This window comes from Delphinapterus leucas, chromosome 16 (assembly GCF_059928025.1).
Source record: "Delphinapterus leucas isolate spDelLeu-1000000601 "Yukka" chromosome 16, BTC_Dleu_Yukka2, whole genome shotgun sequence".
Lineage (NCBI taxonomy): Eukaryota > Metazoa > Chordata > Mammalia > Artiodactyla > Monodontidae > Delphinapterus > Delphinapterus leucas.
In genome coordinates, this window is record NC_143144.1 from 27,438,759 (window position 1) to 27,453,984 (window position 15,226).

General features: G+C 35.9%; 1 protein-coding gene across 3 annotated transcripts in view; it reads left to right on the forward strand.

Annotated features, from left to right (window-relative positions):
- The window catches only part of MCU (mitochondrial calcium uniporter), a 212,592-nt gene that overhangs the window by 162,724 nt on the left and 34,642 nt on the right, over nucleotides 1-15,226 (forward strand). For all 3 annotated transcript variants that reach the window (XM_030759348.2, XM_022590844.3, XM_022590845.3), the window contains exon 3: nucleotides 14,548-14,718. In XM_030759348.2, coding sequence (XP_030615208.1) covers nucleotides 14,548-14,718 — 171 coding nt within the window. The remainder of the gene's footprint in view (nucleotides 1-14,547; nucleotides 14,719-15,226) is intronic.

The following is a 15,226-nucleotide window of genomic DNA, read 5'->3' on the forward strand; positions in this document are numbered from 1 at the left end:
GTCTCACATTTAGGTTTTTAATCCATTTTTAGTTTATTTTTGTATATGGTGTTGGAGAATCTTCTGATTTCATTCTTTTACATGTAGCTGCCCAGTTTTCCCAGCACCACTTATTGAAGAGACTTTCTTTTCTCCATTGTATTCTTGCCTTTTTTTTTTTTTTTTTTTTTTTTGCGGTACACGGGCCTCTCACTGTTATGGCCTCTCCCGTTGTGGAGCACAGGCTCCGTACGCACAGGCTCAGCGGCCATGGCTCACGGGCCCAGCCACTCCGCGGCATGTGGGATCTTCCTGGACTGGGGCACAAACCCGTGTCCCCTGCATCGGCAGACAGACTCTCAACCACTGCGCCACCAGAGAAGCCCTTGCCTCCTTTGTCATAGATTAATTGACCGTAAGTGCGTGGGTTTATTTCTGGGCCTTCTGTCCTGTTCCATTGATCTATGTGTCTGTTTTTGTGCCAGTACCATACTGTTTTGATGACTGTAGCTTCATAGTATGGTCTGAAGTCAGGGAGCATGACTCCTCCAGCTCCGTTCTTCTTTCTCAAGATTGTTTTGGCTATTCAGGGTCTTTTGTGTTTCCATAAAAACTTAAAAAAAATTTTGTTCCAGTTCTGTGAAAAATGCCATTGGTAATTTGACAGGGATTGCATTAAATCTGTACACAGCCTTGAGTAGTGTGGTCATTTTAACAATATTGATTCTTCCAATCCAAGAACACAGTATATCTTTCCAACTGTTTGTGTGGTCTTCAGTTTCTTTCATCATGTGCTTAACTTTTTAAGAAACTGCAGAATTGTTTTCCGAAGTGGCTGTCCCACTTTGCATTCCTACCAGCAGTGTTTAAGTGTTCCAGTTTCCCCGTATCCTCCCCAACACTTGGTATGGTCAGTCTTCTTGATTATAGACATTGTAGTGGATTTGTAGTATTATTTCATTGTGGTTTTAATTTGCATTTCACTGATGACCAAGATGTTGGGCATCTGTTAATGTACTCATTAACCATTCAAATATTTTCTTTGATGAAGTGCCCAAACTTTTTGCCCATTTAAAAAAATGAACTGTAAGGGTTCTTTTTATTCTAGAATTTTTCCTGTTACTTTTAAAATAATTTTGTGGGAAAGGGTGGACTTTTTAAATCATGTTTTATTATTAATGGCTGCTCATATACAGTTGGAGATTCTATATTTATTGTCATCACTATATTGAGGACATAAACATACCCCACCACTGTCTTTCATTACAACTTTTAAAAACTTGACACCAAAAAAGAAATGAAAGTAATGAAATCATGAAAAATGATAGAAGAGAAAGCCACAGTGTTTTAATGTGGGCAGAGTTCTCATCAACCCAAATGTGAAGTTGGGAAAGCTGAAACACCATTTTATTTTTCCATTTTAAAAATATACCCTACAGTTTGAATTTTTTTTGTAAGTAGAAGTTTCATATTTTGAAAATACCAAAATATGGTTGAACATGTTCCATCACAAAAGTCTTTTTTTGAAGGCTTGTATAAAATTGGCTTTCACATTGCTAAGAAAAACAGCCACATGAACATGGAAAGACGTTTAAGCTTTATGTGCTGACAGTATTTAAACTGGCTTAGTGTGGAGCAGAAGTAAATTTATGTCAAATTTCAGATGATATTATCCATTCTAGGATTGCTGTCATTTGTTTCAATATTTTGAAGTAAGTTTTGAGGGAATTTGGAAACTATCCAGTTTCGTCCAGAGTGCATGTGACTTCATGAAACTACTGATATTGCTCTAAGGAGTTAGTTTCTAGTTTTTGTCTGTTAATATGCATGTTGATACAAAGAAAAATCCCAAATATGTGACTTCTGGTGGAAATTAGAAAAGCTGTTAACATTAATGGCTATCACCATCTTTGAAATAGTGTTAAATTTCTTTTCCAAAATAACTACCAGGAGAAAATTTTTTTTTTTACTCTAAGGAAGATCTTGGTACTCGACGAACAGATGGCACATCTTCCAAACTTAGAGCCATGCATACTTATATGGCTTCAGAGAAGAAAGGAGCTCTACCCATTGCAATAATACATTGGTTTTTTTCATTGGCACATACTGGCAGTGAAGACTTCGAACAGCCCTAAAAGAAGGCCTGCCTGCTACCACAGAAGTAATCACTGTTATGAGAACAAGATTTTATGAGAAAAAGAATCAAAATAGAAATTTTTCCTTTGCTAGATTAAACTTTGGACAGGAGTTTGCTTTTTAAGAGAAGAGAAAATTTATCACAAGGAAGTGTTTAGTTATGCCTTGATTTACTTGGGGATATTTGGGCCTTTATGAATGAGCATAATCTTCCAATTCAAGACCTTACAGTCATTATTATGGATTTGGTAGAAAAATCATGAACCCTTTCAACCAAGCTGTAGCTCTGAAGTAGGTAGAAATAGACAACCTTGTGAATTTTCCAGCTGCTGGATGAAGTTTCTCTCTAGGCTAGTCACGAATGGAGAGGTTTGTCAGTTTCTCTACAAGAATTAGAAAAACCTTAGAGCTCTTGAAGATTACCTCCACTCAGAAACCTTAAAACTAGAACTCGGATTTCCAATCGTTTCACTATTGATATTGCATCAAAACACTGAGTGATATGAATTCAATTCTAAGAGTCTTAGAGAAATCTTTGGTTCCTTGCATATGCCTAGCCAAGCATCATCTGGTGAAGTGAACTATGAGAGCTGTGATTATGTTTGTTACCACATACCTTTCCCAGAGTCTCAGAGTTTTTACAACTTCTTTTCGTCAAAACAGAAAGGTACAACCTTTTTAGATATCAAAGATAATGTCCAAGTTATCATGTTCCAAAACCAGGCCATTATGTGACTTTTTTTTTTTTTTTTTTTTTAATTGTGGTACGGGGGCATGTCACTGTTGTGGCCTCTCCCGTTGCGGAGCACAGGCTCCGGACGCGCAGGCCCAGCGGCCATGGCTCACGGGCCCAGCTGCTCCACGGCATTTGGGATCTTCCCGGACCGGGACATGAACCCGTGTCCCCTGCATCGGCAGGCGGACTCTCAACCACTGCGCCACCAGGGAAGCCCTATGTGACTTCTTTATTCAAGCCAAACAATAGCAGCCTTGTAATTGAAATGTTCTTTTATATAGAATTAAAGTTTATTTTCTGTTTTAATTTGTAAATTTTTGTTTTATTTCTTAAAAAAAAAAACAGAAAATGGCTGTTAATTTTGATTTAAAATGAGGTAAAATGCTTCAGTTTTTGTAAACATTTATTTTTAAAATACTTCAATGCAGTAGTCTGCTCATAACAAAATACTGTAGACTGGGTGGCTTAAATAACAAAATTTTATTTTCTCACAGTTTTCGAGACTAGAAGTCCAAGATCAGGGTGCCAGCATGGTTAGGCTCTGGTAAGAACTATTCCTAGCTTGCAGATGACCACCTTCTCACTGTGTCCCCACATGGTGGGGGCTGGGGAAAGCTCTTACTCTTCATGTAAAGCCATTGTCCTATCAGATTAGAGCCCCACCCTTATCTTCTCCTTTAACCTTAATTACCTCTTAAAGACACTATCTCCAGATAGTCACATGGGGAATTCGAGCTTCAAAATACAATTTTGGGAGATCAAAATTCAGTCCATAGCAGGTAATATGAAGGAAATCATTTTCCAATGCAACAAAATGATTGTATCTAAAATTTTTATGTATAAATCGTTTTGAATTTTTTCAGGAGGTAGGTCTAAGAAGGGAATCCATACCTTCTTCAGGTTCTCAAGGAGGAGGTCTATTATCCAAAAATACCTAGGCACATGGAATTTGTTTGTATAACTTAAGCTTTTCTTCCCCTTGTTGCCCTCAGTGGAACAAGTCATTTTTGTTCTCTTGGGGTTTAAAGGCATGATTGGAAATTTTCTCACTGAAACTTATATGATTTTAGGCTTTGGGTTTTAAGACTGTAGATTTTAGAAAAAGCAAGAAAAACTATTAAGGCAAGCGTTTTTCCATATTCTCATTGAATCTCCTAAGCAGGCTTCTGAGGTATTAGACTCTCTGCATTATAGGTAAGGAAACGGAGGTAAAGTTATATTCAGTAATGGGCTCATGTATTCAAGCTGTCTCCTGTGGTAGAACTTCAGTACTACTAAATCTGAGATTCCAAAATCCATCATTCTTCTACTGCACTTCACTCTCTGTACTTTAGGATTATATTCAACTTTTTACCACCCAGAAATTAAAGTGGACCAAGGGTCAAGGTTTAATGAAGTTACTTTCAAAGCAGCACCATAAAAAGCATTATTCTTTTTTGTTTGTTTAAATATTATTTATTTATTTATTTTGGCTGCATTGCGTCTTCATTGCCAAGTGCAGGTTTTCTGTAGTTGTAGTGAGTGGGGGGCTATTCTTCATTGCGGTGCATGGGCTTCTCATTGTGGTGGCTTCTCTTGCTGCGGAGCACGGGTTCTAGCCATGCGGGCTTCAGTAGTTGTGGCACTCAGGCTCAGTAGTTGTGGCTCGTGGGCTCTAGAGCGCAGTCTCAGTAGTTGTGACATATGGGCTTAGTTGCTCTGTGGCATATGGGATCTTCCCAGACCAGGGCTCGAACCCATGTCCCCTGTATTGGCAGGCGGATTCTTACCCACTGCACCACCAGGGAAGTCCCAAAAGCATTATTCATAGAAAGAAAAATATGTTAGAGCACTATATTAGGACAGGATTTTATTTTTACAAAAGCAAAATAAAATAGTTAATTCTCAGTAGAATGAGTAGATGAACGGAAGGAAGGAAGAGGATGACCTTTTACTTAGCACAAATGCTTTTGACATTTATGAGAGATTAATTATCTTCATAAACAGATTTTAAAAGAACCAGATTTAATGAAAGGTACATAGGTTGTACTACTATTTAACATAAAACCAATAACACCATGCATTTTAAAAAGATTTATAACTTTAAGTCTTTTCACAACTTTTATCATTTAAGCCTCGTAATAACTTCACACAAATGTTTTTACATAGTTCTACAGAGAGAGGTTCAGTTGTACAAATACTAATCCACCTTAGGTTCACAATGAAATATATAGCTGGTTTCACTAAGTTCATTTATACTACCAGTTGGAAGGGCCCAAATGACTGGATTTATCAAACTACTAAAGTTATGATTCTATAATTGGGCTTTCTTATACTGATATAAAAAGATATTTTTTACATAAATATTTACCTGCTTTTCAAAATGAGTGTTCTTCAAATGATAGTATGTGACAGATTTAGCATTTTTAATATACTATGAATAATTTAAAGAAATTTTAAATCATCTATTTTACACATCTAAGTAAATTTGAGGATGTTTTTGCCCTAATGTATAAGGAAGGGCCTTACTATCACCTAAATAATATTTAATTTATTCTATTAAAATGATAATCTTATGTTTTGTCTAATATATCATAATTTAATGAAAAAGGATATAGACTTTTAGAATTATATTTATGAACAGAGAAGTGAATATTAAAAATAAATTATTTGAAAGTATCTATGAGTGAAAACTAATTAAAAAATCTGTAAAGCATTTATTGAGAAGAATAAACTTTATTGAAGGACCTAAAAAAAGATAGAAATAAATGCAGAGTTATAATATGTTAATGAATATGAGGACAACATTGTAACAATTGTCAGTTTCCCTCACATAAATTTATAAACTCACTACAGTGCTAATATGAACCTCAATAGGAGCTGATGAACCTATTCAAAAATTCATATGAAAGACTAAAACTATACAAATACTTAACATAAATTTGGAGTAGAAACGGGGGGAAAGGTTTACCTAAACCACATATTAATATGTACTTTTAAAACCATAATACTCAAAACAGTGGAGTATCGGTACAGGAAAGATTGTAGGATCAGACTAGAGAAACCTTGCGTATATGGAAATTTGACATGTGATAGAATTAGCTTTGAAAATCAGGAGAAGGGGCAGAGTCAATGGTGCTGTTACAATTGATTTTTTATTTCACAAAAGTATATTTCAGATGGCATAAGGAGTAAAATGTGAAACAGCTCTAAAAGAAAAAAAAAGTTAGCCTAATTTATATCAGAAACTAAAACATGCCTCCAGAAAGCTGTTAGAACTAATAAATGAATTCAGTTAAATTTCAGGGTACAAAATTAATATATAGAAATCTCTTGCAGGAATTCTCTGATGGTCCAGTGGTTAGGACTCTGCACTTCCACTGCGGGGGCACGGGTTTGATCCCTGGTTGGGGAACTAAGATCCTGGAAGGCGCATGGTGCAGCCAAAAAAAAAAAAAAAAAAACTTATGTTTCGATAAACTAACAATGAACTATCAGGAAGAGAAATTAAGAGAACAATCTCATTTACAATTGTATCAAAAACAATAAAATACCTAGGAATAAATCTAACCAAGGAGGTAAATACTTGTACTTAGACAACTGTAAGACATTGATGAAAGAAATCCAAGATGACACGAACAAGTGGAAAGATATACCATGCTCATGTATTGGAAGAATTAATCTTGTTAAAATGATCATACTCCCCAAGGCAATCTATAAATTCAGCACAATCCCTATCAAAATACCAACGGCATTTTTCACAGAACTGGAACAAATAACCCCAAACTTTGTATGGAAACACAAAAGACCCCGAATAGCCAAAAGAATCTTGAGAAAGAAGAACAAAGCTGGAGGTATTGTATTCCCTGGTTTCAGACTATACTACAAAGCTACCATATCAAAATAGTGTGGTACTGGCACAAAAACAGACACATTGATCAATGGACCAGAATAGAGATTGCAGAAATAAACCCACACTTACATGGTCAATTAATCTAAAACAAAGGAGGCAAGAATATACAATGGGGAAAAGACAGCCTCTTCAATAAATGATGTTGGAAAAACTGGACAGCTACATGCCAGAGAATCAAAATGGGCTACTTTCTCACACCATATACAAAAATAAACTCAAAATGGGTTAAAGACTTAAATATAAGACCCGAAACGATAAAACTCCTAGGAGAAAACATAGGCAGTACACTCTTTGACATAGGTCTTAGCAATATTTTTTGGATACATCTCAGGCAAGGTAAACAAAAGCAAAAATAAACAGATGGGGCCACATCAAACTAAAAAGCTTTTGCACAGCAAAGGAAACTATCAACAAAATGAAAAGGCACCCTATTGAATAGGAGAAGGTATTTGCAAATGATATATCTGATAAGAGGTTAACGTCCAAATTATATAAAGAACTCATACAACTCAACATCAAAGAAACAAACAACCTGATTGAAAAATGGGCCAAGGACCTGAAGAGACATTTTTGCAAAGAAGACAAACAGATGGCCAACAGACACATGAAGATATGCTCAATATCACTAACCATCAGGAAAGTTTAAATCAAAACTACAATGAGATATCACTCACACCTGTCAGAATGGCTATTATCAAAAAGACTAGAAATAACAAGTTTTGGGGAGGATGTGAAGAAAAGGGAAACCTCATGCACTGTTGGTGGGAATGTATTGATAAACTGGTGTAGCCACTATGGAAAACAGTATGGAGGTGCCTCAAAAAATTAAAAATAGAACTACTATATGATTAAGCAATTCTACTTCCAGGTATTTTTCCCTGTGTTCATTGTAGCATTATTTACAATATCCAAGATATTGACACAACCTACGTGTCCATAGGTAGATGAATGGATAAACAAGAGGTGGTATATATGTACAAGAGCATATTACTCAGCTGTATAAAAGGAGGACGTCTTGCCATTTGGGACAACATGGGTGGATCTTAGGAACTTCATCTAACCTTGCTGGACTTTATTGTTCTTAGCTGTAGAAGAAGGGCTTAGTCTGTATGATTTCTCTGACCCTTCCAATACTAAAATTCTATTATTGTATTTCACATTCTTGATGCAGAATAGAACAGAAAAGGGAAAGAAAAGAAACAGATGATGGCAAGATCATAAACCACTGGAATCATCCATCATATAATATAAAGTTCAGTTCAAAGTGTCTCTGCAGAAAACACCCTAAATGTGCTTCCTTATTGTACCAGTTACCGTTCATAATAAGTCCTTAAGAGATATACAGTCATGTTGAAACCAAGCAGGACCCTGTGGGGCTCCTGGGTACAAGTCCTTTCTGTGTCCCTGTTTCTTGTTTGTAGAAAATGGGCTTCATTCAGCCTCAGCCTTCCCTGAGTTCCAAAGGGCTGATTCAAACAGTTGCTAATCAGGGAGGAGAGGGAATGCAGAAACAAGGGAGGAACAGTTAAGAAGCAATAGTGCAGCCTTGGGGCAGGGTCCTGGTTCCTCCTCAAGGAATACACATGATAGTATCTTTGAGTTCTTCTGCAGGAACTAAGGCCCTGACCCAGGTGGAAGATGGTAACTTCAGGCTGGGCACATGATTCCTGGGGCACCGCCCTGTTACCTCACCACCAACCAATCAGAAGAAAGTCACAAACCCTGCAGCCCTCACACCAAACTTTGCCTATAAAAATTTCTCCCCCAAAACCATTGGGGAGTTTGGGATTTTTGAGCACAAGCCACCCATTCTCCTTGACTGGCCCTGCAATAAACCTTTCTCTGCCTCATACTCTGACGTTTCGGTTTGTTTGGCCTCACTGTGCATCAGGCACACGAATTTGTGTTCAGTAACAGTGTTCATAAAATGATATATTTTAGAGGAGATTTTACTAATTATTTTGAGCACCAACTAATTTTCCTACTATGAATTTTTAACAGTTGGCTAAATAACAAGCATTTGTATTATATGACTTTTTCTACACCTAATGCTCCAAAGCTTTTTTTTTTTTTTTTAATATATTACTTCTTAAACCGCATGTGTCTGCTGTCCTTGCACTTCTCTTCTTATTCTGGAAAATTCCTTGTCTTTACTTTTTATTCCTAAATCAGTTGTCATATTCTGTCTCTCAGTATTTGTATGGGATACCCCATAATTTCTAGGTTTCTTTGAACCACACTGCTATAGAACATACTTAGATTATTTCTTACTTATTGAAATGGAAATCAAAGCAAAAGATTTTTTTTAACCAACCAAAAAGTTACTTGATGCAATTTACACTTAAAAAGAGTATTTATCTCTAGAGAATAGTAGCTGACAGCTGTCATTAGCTTGTAAATTCCCATTGTGACTTCACTACAACCAACAGCAATTTTTTATATTGTTAAACTTGAGGAACTATGGTAATTGTTATTCTTTGGTTGCAAAACAAGAAATCTAACATTTGCATTACAATCTAGTGTGTGGGAAAGAAGGAGACCTGGGGATTTATTTCAAAAGCAGTATTGTAATAAAGGTTTGTGTCAGTTCTGAAATGTGCTATCCATGCAGAGTTTCTCAAAGCTTTCATATTTAATTCCTTTTAAAGGCTTCATAATCTTTAAAGAAAAAAGTTAAACTGAGTGATAAAGACCTTAATTTTATCTGTTGACTTTGTCTCAGTTATTTAAAAACAGTAACCCCTAAGCACTTTCCTGTGAAACTGATGTATTAGTGAAATCTCCCATACTTTATGTGTTTAAGATTCACAGATTCCTATCTTTTATTTAAATCCAACTCTGTCTACTTCTTGAAATCTGTGTGTGAATATTTTTGCATATATCAATAGAAAGAAGACTGGATTGGAGGGAAGAAAGCACCAGGTAGACAAGTTAATCACCTAATTTTATGACCCCATCATCATTACTGCTTATAGAACAAATAGGGATATTTATGTTGCTGGCTCTGACTTTACGGAAACAATGGATTGCTAAGGATTCTTTTAAAAGTGAGAAAGAAAATGAAAAAAATTTCAAGTTACTTTAGATATTGAAAACTTTAGGTGGTACATGCTATGTATTAAGTTTATATTACTATTTTTGGCCTCTTTTTCCTTAGGAAACTCAGACTCTCCTTTTGGAAGGAATAAACAGAGATTTCTGACTTTGCTTCTTTTTAGTTTTTATGTAAAAATTCAAATCATGTATCCACAAAGGATTAAGTGCTGTGGGAATTGCTGTCCTGCTGTCAACAGCTAGAACACCAGATAGAATACATGAAAATACTGTTTCTAAACATTGGACAGTAGGCAAGACAGGACTTTGATCTCTGAGAAAAGAGAAACAAATGAAATTAACCTTACATTACTTCAGCTTGTAGCCTGAGGGTTTGGTTAAATTCTAAACCACAAGGCCAGGCTATAACAACTTCCAAGGAAATAGCAACTACCAGAAGCTGTAAAATGAATAACTCTTAGTGCTCACTCAGGGCCAGAAATCATTTGACTTCCCAGCAGCTAGAGAGGAGAGACATCGCTGAATACATGAACATACAGCAGAGACTCCCAGAAGAACCATAACTTGGAAGTGGGGCCAAATTGGCCCTAGAATAAAGGATTCTCTAGATCTGTCTTAAAAGACCTGAGAGGATCAAGCTAATATGCAAGCAACTTAACTATACAACAAGATCCGGTATTCAGCAATGTAAAAGTCACAATGTCTAATCTCCCATCAAAAATTACTAGGCATGTGAAGAAGCTGCAGGGTGGGGGGTGGGGGTGCCAGAATCAGTCAATAGAACCAGATCTACAAATGACAGAAATGATGGAATTAACAGAGGATTTTTAAATAGTTATTATAAATGTGACCCTTATATTCAGAGAGAGAGAAGAAAACATAAGCATAATATGAAGAAAAATAGAAAATAGAACAATAAACAAAGGGAACTTCTAGAGGTGAAAAATATATCTGAAATGAAAACCAATATAAATGGAATTAATAGCAGATTAAACACTACAGAGGAAAAGATCAGTGACATTGACATACATAGCAATTAAAACTATCCAAAATGAATCTGAGAGGGAAAAACTAAAATAATATGAACAGAGTTTTAGTGCCCTGTGTGACAGTACCACATGGCCTAATATAAGTGTAATTGGAATCCCATAAGGAGAGGGGTGGGAGACATAAAAAATATTTGAATAATGGCCAAAATTTTTCCAAATTTAATGAGAACGATGAGCCCCAGAGCTAAGAAATTTAACAATTCCCAAACAGAATAATCATAAAGAAAACCATAGAAAGGAACATTATAATCAGATTGCTGAAAACCAATGATAAAGAGAAAATATTAAAAGCAGCCAGAGGGAAAAAGACATATCACATACAAAGGAACAAAGATAAGAATGTACATAAATTTATCATATACTGTGCAAACCAGAAGGGAATTTCTTTAGAGCACTAAAAGGAAAAAAAAAAAGCCAACCTAGAATATTTTACATAGCAAAAATGTCTTTCAAAATTGAAGATGAAATAAAGACTTTTTCTCACTTTACCAAAACTGAGAGAACTTATTGTCAGCATATCTGCACAACAAGAAATGTTTAAGGAAGCTCCTGAGACAAAAGGAAGATGATACCAAATGGAAATGTGGATCTATACCAGAAACAATGAGGAACACCAGAGGGTAAATATGTGTATAAATATAAAAGGAATTTTTCTCATTTTAAAATTTCTTTAAAGTATAATCAGTTATCAAAGTAAAAATAATGTGTGGTTTATAACATATAGAAATAAAATATAGAACAATACAGGGGGAATGGAAGTATATTGTTGTAAGGTTCTCTACACTATACCTAAAGTGGTATGATATTACTTGAAGGTTAACTGTGATAAGTTAAAGATGTATATTGTAAACCCTTGAGTAGGGTTCAGCAAACCCAATAGGCCAAGTCCAGTGCATTCCTTATTTTTGTAAATAAAGTTTGTTGAAACAGCCATGCATATTCATTTACATATTGCCTAGGGCTGCTTTTGCACCACAGTGCAGAGTCTAAAGTAGCAGCAGAGATCTTATGGCCTACAAAGCCTAAAGTATTTAATGTCTGTCTAACCCTTAACAGAAAAAATTTGGCAATACCTGCTATAGAGTAACTCCAAAACATGAAAAGGTACAGTTAATAAGCCAATAGTAGAGATTAAATGTAATAAAAAAAATAGTTAATCTAAAAGAGGGCATGAATCAAAGAAAAGTGGAAGAAAGAAGAGTTGAGTCAAGAAAAGTAGCAAGGTGGCAGACATAACAATATTTATAATTTATTAAATGCTAATGATATACACACTTTAATTAAAAGACAGATTGTCAGATTGGATAAAATAGGAAGACTCAACCATATGCTGCCTGCAGGAAACCCACTTGAAATATAGAAACGTGGGTAGGTTAAACGTAAAAGGATGAGAAAAGGTATACCATATGTCCACACAAAGACTTGTGAGTAAATAATCATAAAAGGTTTACTCATAGTAGTCCAAAACTGGAAACAATCCACATGTCAATCAACAGGTGAATGGTTGAACAAATTGTGGTGTATCCACAATTTTAAATGCTACTCAGCAATAAAAACAAATTAACTACTAATGCATGCAGCAACACTGGTGAATCTCAGAATCATTATGCTGAAAGAAAGAAGCCAGATACAAAAGAGTACATGCTGTATGATTCCAGTAGTATAAAACTCTAGAAAAACTAAATATAATCTGTGGTGAAAAAATCCAATCAATAGTTGCCCAGGGTTAACTTGAATCGGATCAAGAGAATTTGGGGGGGCTAGTGGAAATGTTCTTTATCTTGATTATTATGTCAAAATTCATCAAATGTTCATTTAAAATAAGAGTGTACATTGTTATTTATAAACTATGCTTCAATAAGGGTTACTTTTAAAATTTAAGTCACAGAACAATGTAGTGTGAGGCTTTTGTATTCATTGTAGGCATTATAATTTACTAGACCAGGCGAGGAAATAAGATGTAAATGACTACAACTATGAAAAGTTTGATGCATTTAGAACCTCCAGAACATTATTATTCTATGTATATTTCCTCTCGGCTCTTCAATTTTGAGGGATACGAATCCTTAAAAACTTTATAGAGTGTATCTTTTGAGTCTTAAAAAAAACTAATGAAGAAACATTATTAGGGACTTGGTGGCACAGTGGTTAAGAATCTGCCTGCCAACACAGGGGACAAGGGTTTGAGCCCTGGTCTGGGAAGATCCCACATGCCGCAGAGCAACCAAGCCCGTGTGCCACAACTACTGAGCCTGCGCTCTAGAGCCCATGAGCCACAACTACTGAAGCCCGGGCGCCTAGAGCCTGTGCTCCGCAACAAGAGAAGCCACCGCAATGAGCAGGCTGCACACCACAACGAAGAGTAGCCCCCGCTCACTGCAACTAGAGAAAGCCCACGTGCTGCAAGGAAGACCCAACGCAGCCAAAAATTAATTAATTAAATTTAAAAATATTTTTAAAAAAGAAACATCACTCATCTTAAAGCAGTATGCTAAGTGGGGTTTTTTAATTTATTTATTTATTATTTTTGGCTGGATTCCATACCAGATTTGATTTCAAACCCTGTTTTCCTTTCACAGACTAGTGATAAATTATCATCTTTATTTTTTTTTAATATTTATTTATTTATTTGGCTGCACCAGGTCTTAGTTGTGGCAGGTGGGCTCCTTAATTGCAGAACGTGGGCTCCTTAGTTGTGGCATGTGAACTTTTAGTTGCAGCATGCATGTGGGATCTAGCTCCCTGACCAGGGATTGAACCCAGGCCCCCTGCATTGGGAGCGCGAAGTCTTATCCACTGTGCCGTCAGGGAAATCCCTAAATTATCATCTTTAAATGCTTGGTTGCTTGTGTAAAAAATTATGGTTCAAAATTTATTTATTAAAGATTCATTTGAAAATTTTTTTGAAAGAGTTATTCTGGCATTTGTTTTAGGGACTAAGGTTCAATAAATCAAGACTGTTAAGGAACAAGATAAGGAAATAAGGAATTCTGTGCCATTCTGTTGTAGAAAATCCTTTCAGTTGTGTAGCTTATGATAATGGTTCCCTTAATAACGTTTTGTTAGTAAATCCCAAAAGTTGAGCTTTGGCCTCTTGCTAACCTCAGGAAAATGTTCAAGAGAACTTAAAAGGAATTGTTTTTTATTATATCATAATATGTCCAAGTTGTATAAGAGAATGCTTACTTATCAAGCACTTGGATATAATATTATATGTACTACAGAAATATGAGTTGATTGTCCTTGAGTAAGTCTCACTTATTAGTGTACTTTCACATGTCATTCCCCACAGATTCTTAAAAAAGCTCTGGCTCCCGAGAGCCACCTCCTACAGGGTATAGAATTTGGCCCAGCAATCTCTGGCTACTTAATAAAAGTTTACTAAATGGATTCAGGATTTGTATTCACCAATACCAAGAACTTTACCTTAAATTCCTGGGAAAGCCTCTCCTTGACCCACTTAAAAGATAATCCTTTGCATATTTTCTTTTTTCTGCAAGGTGTTGTGTGATAGATATGATCTTCCATAAGCCATTTCCTGGAATAACCTTCAACTAAAGCTAAAGGGCATATTCTTGAACCTTAGAAAACATTTTAAGCCACACTAATAATAATAAACCCCCATTTAAGAAGATTAATAATGTCACTTTAACTTATAATGAAATCTAATTATCATATGGTTATGGGTCTTTTTCATTCAGATGTGACAGTGGTGTATCAAAATGGGTTACCTGTGATATCTGTGAGGCTACCATCCCGGCGTGAACGCTGCCAATTCACACTCAAACCTATCTCAGACTCTGTTGGTGTGTTTTTACGACAACTACAAGAAGAGGATCGGGGAATTGACAGAGTTGCAATCTATTCACCAGGTATAGTCACCTTCATTATTTTTTTTAAATTTTTATTGGAGCCTAGTTGCTTTACAATGTTGTGTTAGTTTCTGCTCTACGGCAAAGTGAATCAGTTATACATTTACATATATCCACTCTTTTTTAGGTTCTTTTCCCACATAGGCCATTAAATAGACATTTCACCAAGGAAGACATACATACAGATGGCCAAGAGGCACATGAAAATATGCTCGACATCACTAATCATTAGAGAAATGCAAGTCAAAACTACAATGAGGTATCACCTCACACCAGTCAGAATCGCCATTATAAAAAAATCAAGAAACAATAAATGCTGGAGAGGGTGTGGAGAAAAGGGAACCCTCCCATGCTGTTGGTGGGAATATAAATTGATGCAGCCACTATGGAGAACAGTATGGAGGTTCCTTAAAAAACTAAAAATAGAACTACCATACCACCCAGCAATCCCACTACTGGGCATACACCTTCATTATTAATTCCCACCCACCCATCATTTCACTCCAAA